Genomic DNA, 9063 nt, shown 5'->3' on the forward strand with positions numbered 1-9063 from the left:
CCAAGATCATACCGTATCATACTAGAAATGTAAATAACCTATTGAGAATTTCCTGCTTTTTAAAATTACATTACTCAATAATATAAAAAAAACTATTAGTATTTCATAATTATAACAATCTTTCGTTTTAAACTAAAACAGAGCTTTAAAATGTCAAAGGTTTTTTTCTTTCATAAAGTTAATAATCATGACTTATAACGAATTAAAACTATCACAGTTTAAGGTATAGTTTAATTATGTGTGAACAATCAACAATGAACTTAAATATAAGTAATTGAGGTAAACGCAATTAAATACTTTTCTGTATTGAATGAAGGACTAACTTTTTCTGGAAGCCTAGTGGTCTGGATATCAAAGGCCTACAAGGATTAACTAATAGGGTTGTGCGTGTTATAGACTTATTTGTTTATTATTTAGTGAAGTCGTCGTGGCCTAAAGGATATGACGTCCGGTGCATTCGTGCTGAGTGATGCACCGGTGTTCGGATCCCAGGCGGGTACCAATTTTTCTAATGAAATACCTACTTAATAAATGTCAACTATTGACTTCCATGGTGAAGGAATAACATCGTGGAATAAAAATCAAACCCGCAAAATTATAATTATCGTAATTACTGGTGGTAGGACCTCTTGCGAGTCCGCACGGGTAGGTACCACCACCCTGCCTATTTCTGCCGTGAAGCAGTAATGCGTTTCGATTTGAAGGTTGGGGCAGCCGTTGTAACTATCTCAGTATAGTCCTTATAACTCAATCTGAAGGTGGGTTTTTTTTTTATTTATTGCTTCGCTGTGTGGACGAGCTCACAGCCCACCTGATTTTAAGTGGTTACTGGAGCCCATAGACATCTACAACGTAAATGCGCCACACACCTTGAGATATAGTTCTAAGGTCTCAGTATAGTCAGTGTGGCCATTTACGTTGTAGATGTCTATGGGCTCCGGTAATCACTTAACACCAGGTGGGCTGAGCTCTTCCACCCATCTATGCAATAAAAAATAAAATAAAAATTATTTAGGTACCTACTATAACTTTGGTAAAATAACTAAAATTACTTTCAATAATAAAATAATCATTATAATTTGTTTACAGCTTATAATATGATGAACTTCATGAACCACCCAACTATGTACCTGAGTACCTGAGCTTGCCGATCAAGGGTTTAATTTTTTTAGTGAAAACCGCACAATTTACATTTATGCACTAAGTCATCTTCTCTCATAATTAATTTAAATTTATTAGTATTTACTATATATCATAAAATTACCTTGTAGTGCACAGTGTAAGCTATGATAATGATGGCACACACAGCCATCGCTACATACATGTGAAGTGTTGTGTCGTGTCAACCTTTACTGATTTCAGTTTCTGAATATATTTTTTTGTGATACTTTGATTGTTGTTAAATTTTTATTGAGATGGATGGATACTTGTTGTTCCAACTGTACACAGCTGACTTTTAATACTTATTATAAACTATGACTTACCTATGACTAGAGTTTAATAGTTAACTAAACATTTTACAATCTTAGTATATTTGAGCGTGAATATGAGAATTATTTTATAATAATATCAGTTATACAGGACAATAAAATTTGAAGAATCAACAGTAACAGATAATACAAATAATGAACAATAATTTTTTTTAACTAAAAACAAAATCGTACAACCGGCAAAATAATTTAAAATCGTGCCAGATTTCATGGTAAATACATCATTGTCACGTTCAAAATTATTCTGGGCGTCATTTAAGCAAAATTTGTCTATATATTTTTTGCAACACGAGTGCGTAAGTAAAGTATTAAAGTCATAAGTATTTTATTTACAGCCATTTATTTTGGTGCCAAAAACGAATTAACACAGGTACCCCATTTCGAAAGAGAAATCATTTGCTGTTCATATTTCTAAGATTTAAATATAAACAAACTATTTGACTTTAACCAATGAACACACTTACTTTTTATTCAATCAATAATCAAGAATCAATGTGCATGTGAAAGTTTGTTATAAACACGTAATAATGTACTAAGTATATATATTTGCTAAATATGGTAAAATTCGAGTATCTGGCAGTTATCGTTCGAAATTTTATTTGCTAAATGCTTATTACAAAATTCTCTAAATATTACTTTACATAGTTATTAATTAAACTTCTAGAACGAATATAATCTATCGGAATTATTTTCGCTTTTAAAATGTGCGCTAGTTTATTAATCTTAAGAAGATTTATTATTAGATTCATTGATTCTCATGTAATTGATTATGTTAGAAGTTGCATTACAATATAACTTCTGCTACTTTCAATTCCGAAATGGGCACACAACCAGTTACACTAAAACAAATTTAGGTAACTCTTAAAATTAGCTAATAACAACATAAATTTTATTCTGGCAACATTGATATTCAAGTATTGCCATTTTGAAAACAACAAGCTTTGCTTCACTAGACGGATCGTTCAATAAACAAGACATAAATTATTTTAATATATTTATAAAAGTACCTCGGGCCTTACGTTTCTTTTTCGTTTCGTGAATGATTACCATTTGGAGATGCAAACGTGACGTTGCCGTTCGGTAAGGGATGCTGTGGTCCACCGAGAAACGATGTGAACGTTGTATCGCGACTCATCGGTGGTTCCAATCCTTCTATAGGTATGCAGTCGAGAGTTGGAACAGTGTACTCCCTGTAATAGAGTTAAGTATATTATTTTACAGATATTTTAAATAATTTACATTTGTATAGTTGTTTGAGTTAGGAACTCATCCCAATCGGAGTACTTTGCCAGTATCTTTAATAAATACATTTAATAGTGTTAGAGTTTTTCTAATTTCTTGTTTTTGTTTTGTATGTGGGACTCGTACTACTGCCTGGAAAAAAATCTTGGCTTGAAGCCAAATATAGAAAATGAGTCTTTATTCAAATTGAGTTTTAAAAAGCAAAATCAAAATGTCTATATGAATCTACAATAATGAAAATGTTTCACGTTTATGGAGCTACATTATGAGCTATTTTATATTAATTAAAACTAACATTGACACATTATCTTGCGACTGAACTGAATCGTTGACGAGCTGGGGCAGACGTTCAGGGGGAGTTGGCTCTGGCGTCGACGTCGAGCGACTGCTGAATAGAAACACTCCAACCATCGCCAGTAAATATGATAGGAAATATAGAGCGTGGAACTGTAACAATATAATAATTATTCAATACTAGCTGACCTGGCCGACTTCGTAGTGCCACAATCGAGAAATAAAAGACCTAAACTTTTGTATAAAATAAACTTAAAATAAACAAAAGTAATCCGTCCGACGGGGGACACATCAAAGGATAAAAAAAATTGTTATTTTTATTTAATTCCGAGCATTTTCATATTTATCTACCTTTTAAACCTTCTCTGGACTTCCACAAATAATTAAAGACCAAAATTAGCCAAATCGGTCCAGCCGTTCACGAGTTTTAGCGAGACTAACGAACAGCAATTCATTTTTATATATACAGATAGAAGATAGATAAAGATAATTGAATATGCAATTTCGAAAAGGGCACATGTCGCATATTTTGTCAAATACGTTTTTTTTATACACATGTAGTTTTGGGGCTTACCTACACCCATTTTATAATAATTCCAGTAATTTTCAATTGCTAATTAACACTAAAATATATCTCAAAAGTTAATATTTTAAATTTTACACTGCTTTAGAAAAGAATCAGTTTTTTTTTCTCATTTCCTGAACATTTTACATTTTCAGAGATGTGATCAATAACATGATTACTTTGCTCTGACTTTTTAAAACATTTATCTTATTTCACTAATAATCTATAATGTAAGGAAACTAGTGATTCTGATCCTGGGTGAATTGGAGGAATCATTTGACATTGCACTGCAGAGAAGTACTGAGTGTTCTGGTTTGATAAGATAACCACTATTTTAAAGCAATTTCAAGTAAAATTCTCAAATCTAAATGGAGCAACATTTTTTGGCATTGTAGTTTAAAGTTTCCAATTATCTTTTATAATAATGTTAGCCTTATGGTTAAACTCACCTTAAACTGAAATATATACATGCCGGCAATTACAGTGTAATAGTCAGCGGACAGGAATGATAGATGCAATAAAATAGACCCAGCATCTCTCAGCATAAAACATTGTAATATCTGGAATATTGTTTGTACTGTGCAGTAGCTTCCCAATTGCACAATCGTCTCTAACTCATACCAGTTAAAGTTCATCAATTCAAGGAATTCCAGAAAGAATGTTTGAGTGCAAGATACAAAGCTGCCCACAATACCGAGAATCGCTAAATAGTCTGAGCATGTATGAGTTTTGAGCATCAGTTCTTGAAGCACTGTGACTGTTGCAAACAATAATGATCCACCAAGGCATAGCATATCACCTACTAGTTGATTTTTACCTGAAAAATATCAAATTCATTTTCAGAATATTTTAACTCATTTCAGTAACTGCATGATTTAATGAAGGGTACACATGCATCGAATAAACACAACAAGTACTTCCATTACATTATTAATTAGGACAAAAACATTGTAATACACAAAAAAATATTACTCCAATCAAAGTAATTAAATTATTTTCCAAGCAATTCAAAGTAATATTCAATTATGCTAGCAAAAGCTAGCACAACTTAAGTTGGCATTGCACTAGTATGTCCTGGTAATATGACCTGGTAACCACTTTATAACCACTTTACTGTGTGTTTATTGTCTAATTTGCCTCACTCATCGGGGACATCAACAGAAATGTTACCAATCTACCTAAAAATGAAAGTATGTTACCATCAGTAGGAGCACCCTCAACATCAGCCCACACAACGCAGACTACAGCCATCAGGCCAAGGGTGGCTCCAGCAACATGAGAAACACCAAGTCTTTGACCACCCCAAGCACCACCGACCAGTGCTGCACCAACACCACTGCATGCTAACAGCTGTCAGCTCAACACTGATGTAAACCTCTGTGACATGACTAGCAGCCAGCCAGCTTCCACGTCAAGAACACAGGCAATGATGAGTACCCACCATCTTCTAACAACAAAATTCATTTCATTAATTGCATTGCACAATTAACTACTAAATATGGAATCTTTTATTGAAATGAAAGACATGATTTCTACATAATTACCTATGTAATAATTTTTTTGTTTCGTCTCTTTTTTAAGCAGAAATACTTCATTATTATTTAACATTTAGTTTTTTATTTAACTCTATTCAGACAGTCATCATTGAATGGAACATTGAAAATTCAAAGGTTAATTAGGCCAGCTACCATTTTATTTTTTATATTAATAAAGAAAAATAACAAAACACACAACAGAATACATAGAGCTTTTCAACGATACTACCTTGAATTAAGAAATGTTTTTATACTTTATTTTGCTTCCTAACAAAAAGAGTGGAGTGGGAGGTTATCCCAAAGCAAAAGAATGAGAGAAAAATAATCTCTATAAATGTAACATTTTATAGTTAAATTTAAATATTGGTTACTTCCACATTTGTAGAAGATATTAATAACACTTCGTGCACTCACCATGGAACATAAGGTACATAACAGTACCTAGTAAGTTTAATTATTTTAGTCTTGAATTCAACTTCTTTCAATAATGGAGCTATAATATATATAATATATAATATATATAGTTTAAAAGACGATATTTTTCATGTCTTAAAATTGAACTGGAACTTACTTCGTTAGCTTCTCCAGCCCGGTACAAAGTAGGCTCGGGGTAAAGAGTACAAACAGTACTAAATACGGCACGACCAGCTGCCCCGTGATAGGAAACTGCCAGGTTGCGCTTTGTAACATTGTTGTTAATATACATTTGCCGCTCAGAAATAAGGATAACACTTGACCAAGCAGTATGCTCCTCCACACTTTCCTGAAAATGCACACTTAGTTAGGACGTTTAAGGACGATTACCCAAAAAATATTTTATTTATTTATTTATTGATACTAGCCATCGCCCAAGTTCCGAGAAATAAATCTCGACTTTATCACTGAAACTTGACGTTTCCATTGTTTCAGTGAAATATATTCCGAAAGTTTACTCAGATAATTTACTGTTAAAATAGATTCAATAGTTTAAAGGGTTTAATATAGCAGTTATTCATCATTTCTTGAACAATGGATCGAAATTCGAAAGGCAAAACAACATGTGAAATGTGAATTGTGGTTGTGACATCTGTTTTTTTTCTGGTTTGGCAGACATCTCATAATAGTCTGTGGTTTTGTTTCATCCATTGAAGAAGCAAAGGGAAAATAGCCGATCAAAATCTTTTAACTAAAATAAAAAGGTTATGCTTTGTGCTCTTCTTAAAATCTTAAGAATTTAATCAGCGTTCAATTAAATTTTTAGATCTCAAGAAACCACGGTCAGCAATTTTGTTTCAATCAATTTTGACAGGAATGTGAAATAGTAAAGTTACTGTTTTAATGTTGTGTGAATGTTTTATTTAGTTAATTTAGTTTTCTTCATCTTTAAATATAAAAATAGTTATCGTCTTTTTTTTTTTTTTTTTATAGCTTAGATGTGTGGACGAGCTCACAGCCCACCTGGTGTTAAGTGGTTACTGGAGCCCATAGACATCTACAGCGTAAATGCGCCACACACCTTGAGATATAAGTTCTAAGATCTCAGTATAGTTACAACGGCTGCCCCACCCTTCAAACCGAAACGCATTATTGCTTCACGGCAGAAATAGGCGGGGCGTTGGTACCTACCCGTGCGGACTCACAAGAGGTCCTACCACCAGTAACAATTTATATCATTTAATTTTTTAGACAACAGACATGATTTCGGGCTTTGTCGTAAAATATTTAGATAAAAAGAAGAGCTTTTTTAACTTATGAGAATGGCTCCTTTGCCTATGAGTTGGATAAACGAAACATTTTTTTTTATTATTTTAACATGCCAAAATTTGGAGATAAAATATTTTTAATTTTTCTTGATTTTTGTAAATAAAACACACAAGTTAGCACTTACATATAAAGAACAAGGATAAATTTGAATTTGCTTATGATAAGATTATTTTGTGGAATACAAACATTACCTAACAATTTATAAGGCAAACTCGGACGAGATCTTAATTTCATTTGAATTTTACTCCAAACATAATGGGTGACGGTAAATAACTTTACCTAAGAATACAAAACTACTCAAAAACAAATACTATTTCAATACTCATTGGTTATTTCCAGAAGATGTGATTCGTAGAAGACTTCTGATCGACGGTGACGGTACTGGGGACGACAGGAGACTGAATGTACTTTTAAAAACTTTAATAAAATGGTGCAATACAACGGATGACAAACCGGAAGAAAGGTTGGTTTAAAGAAATAGTACCGTAGTAGAACGTATTGTGAGCTCACATGCGTAAAAACTGTTCCACTTTCGGATTATCATAGCTTCCGCATTGATCATAGCTTCCAATTTGAAGGGTAGAATTGCCATTTTAAATTCAATTGAGACTTCTATCTCGTGTCGCAAAGGTTCTGGTAAGCATTTAATACCAGCAGGGAAATGTTGGCATCTTTTTTTTTTTTTTTTTTATTGCTTAGATGTGTGGACGAGCTCACAGCCCACCTGGTGTTAAGTGGTTATTGGAGCCCATAGATATCTACAACGTAAATGCGCCACACACCTTGAGATATAGTTCTAAGGTCTCAGTATAGTCACAACGGCTGCCCCACCCTTCAAACCGAAACGCATTACTGCTTCACGGCAGAAATAGGCGGGGCGGTGGTACCTACCCGTACGGACTCACAAGAGGTCCTACCACCAGTAATTACGCAAATTATAATTTTGCGGGTTTGATTTTTACTGCACGATGTTGTTCCTTCACCGTGGAAGTCAATCGTGAACATTTGTTGAGTACGTATTTCATTAGAAAAATTGGTACCCGCCAGCGAGATTCGAACACCGGTGCATCGCTCGATACGAATGCACCGGACGTCTTATCCTTTAGGCCACGACGACTCTGGTCACGACGATATCTGTTTATCTATAATAAAGAGCCTTATTATTCAATTAAGTGTTCATTAACCTTTTCAATTATTCCCCATATAAATTTGCTGTTTCATTATGAGAATAAAAATCTGCAGTCAAAATGTAAGTTTTTGTAGTTCCAGAATATGTAATATGATTAAGATTTCTCTTTTTAGTAAAGCTACTCATGATCGTATGTTAGCTCAACTGGCACAATGCGAATTTGCTGTCACAAAATCGCAACTCGGTTCTGAAATGATGGCTGCTGAATTAAAAAGCTACGAAGCACTCTCGAAAATTCTAGAAAGCGGAATAGAGGTGGCCAAAGAGAACATACAGAAGAGCAAAACAGATCTAGCACAAGCAAAGACTGTCAGAAAAAATAGAATAGAATATGATGTCTTGGCTAAGGTTATTAGTGAACAGCCCGATCGTAAGGAAACCTCTGAGAGATTGAGTACTCTGAAGACTGAACTAGCAAACTTGGAAACCACCAAACAGCAATTGGAAAGTCGGCTAGCATTACGAAAGAAACAGTTTCATGTGCTTGTAACTTCAATACATCAATTACAAGCATTATTAGATGAACTAGATGATGCAGAAACTATTTGTGATGATGTTGATATGAAAGATATATCAAATGAATCATAATAATGAGTGATGTATTAGAGTATAAAATTATTTCTCTATGTGAGATTTCTAATAAAGTATGGATTTTCTACTTGATTTTTTGTTTACATTTTGAGTACTGTAAAATGGGGAGAATTGGGACACTTTTTAAGTTCGACATTGATTTGTATAGTTTTTTTTTTGTTTTAGTAATAAAACGGAGATCATAATGGTTCTGGAGGCTTAAATATTTATATACAATGCGTTACTATACATTGTTCACTACAAAATACACAAAAACTGAAAAACTAGCTTGACCCCATTCACCTTGGCTTTGGGGTTGAATCAGGTTACGTAGGGGGCCCGGGATCTGGACGGGACCTTCAGCCCGCAATGATTGCGTGCTGTGGGTCTCGTCTGCTGGGGAGATGCTGGACTTCCACCGGGCGCGTCCGTGGG

At 33.9% G+C, this 9063-nt stretch overlaps 3 protein-coding genes across 4 annotated transcripts; 1 reads left to right on the forward strand and 2 right to left on the reverse strand.

Annotated features, from left to right (window-relative positions):
* Positions 1–216: 216 nt before the first annotated feature.
* On the reverse strand, positions 217–4921 carry LOC114250997 (solute carrier family 35 member F1). The gene is made up of 4 exons (XM_028185139.2): positions 4791–4921; positions 4041–4408; positions 3028–3179; positions 217–2680 (listed from the first exon to the last, which is right to left on the reverse strand). Exons 1-4 carry the CDS (start codon positions 4840–4842, stop codon positions 2506–2508), a joined length of 747 nt encoding a protein of 248 aa, XP_028040940.1. The 5' UTR covers positions 4843–4921; the 3' UTR covers positions 217–2505.
* Positions 4898–6163, reverse strand: LOC114250998 (queuine/queuosine transporter SLC35F2-like). The gene is made up of 3 exons (XM_028185140.2): positions 5969–6163; positions 5698–5889; positions 4898–5038 (listed from the first exon to the last, which is right to left on the reverse strand). Exons 1-3 carry the CDS (start codon positions 6025–6027, stop codon positions 4945–4947), a joined length of 345 nt encoding a protein of 114 aa, XP_028040941.1. The 5' UTR covers positions 6028–6163; the 3' UTR covers positions 4898–4944.
* A 731-nt stretch (positions 6164–6894) lies between these two features.
* thoc7 (THO complex subunit 7) lies at positions 6895–8721 on the forward strand. Of its 2 annotated transcripts, none has more exons than XM_028185138.2 (3): positions 6895–7134; positions 7209–7332; positions 8172–8721. In XM_028185138.2, exons 1-3 carry the CDS (start codon positions 7125–7127, stop codon positions 8644–8646), a joined length of 609 nt encoding a protein of 202 aa, XP_028040939.2. In that variant the 5' UTR covers positions 6895–7124; the 3' UTR covers positions 8647–8721. The 2 variants fall into 2 exon arrangements, with proteins under 2 accessions (XP_028040939.2, XP_089593540.1); XM_089737414.1 differs by having other exon boundaries at positions 6993–7134; positions 7212–7332.
* The last annotated feature ends 342 nt before the right edge of the window (positions 8722–9063 follow it).

Source organism: Bombyx mandarina, chromosome 23 (genome assembly GCF_030267445.1).
Source record: "Bombyx mandarina strain Sakado chromosome 23, ASM3026744v2".
Classification (NCBI taxonomy): Eukaryota; Metazoa; Arthropoda; class Insecta; order Lepidoptera; family Bombycidae; genus Bombyx; species Bombyx mandarina.

Excerpts from the sequence above, each read along its gene's own strand:
- LOC114250997 (XM_028185139.2), bottom strand. The coding sequence starts at position 4,842 with ATGGCTGTAGTCTGCGTTGTGTGGGCTGATGTTGAGGGTGCTCCTACT. Across the intron at positions 3,180-4,040 it reads TGTATATATTTCAGTTTAAG|TTCCACGCTCTATATTTCCT; the intron begins GTGAGTTTAACC and ends ATATTGTTACAG. Across the intron at positions 2,681-3,027 it reads TCGCAAGATAATGTGTCAAT|GGAGTACACTGTTCCAACTC; the intron begins GTTAGTTTTAAT and ends ACTCTATTACAG.
- LOC114250998 (XM_028185140.2), bottom strand. The coding sequence starts at position 6,027 with ATGGAAACGTCAAGTTTCAGTGATAAAGTCGAGATTTATTTCTCGGAA. Across the intron at positions 5,890-5,968 it reads TTCTCGGAACTTGGGCGATG|GAAAGTGTGGAGGAGCATAC; the intron begins GCTAGTATCAAT and ends GTGCATTTTCAG. Across the intron at positions 5,039-5,697 it reads GGGCTGGAGAAGCTAACGAA|AAGATGGTGGGTACTCATCA; the intron begins GTAAGTTCCAGT and ends TTTTGTTGTTAG.
- thoc7 (XM_028185138.2), top strand. Across the intron at positions 7,333-8,171 it reads GATGACAAACCGGAAGAAAG|TAAAGCTACTCATGATCGTA; the intron begins GTTGGTTTAAAG and ends TTCTCTTTTTAG.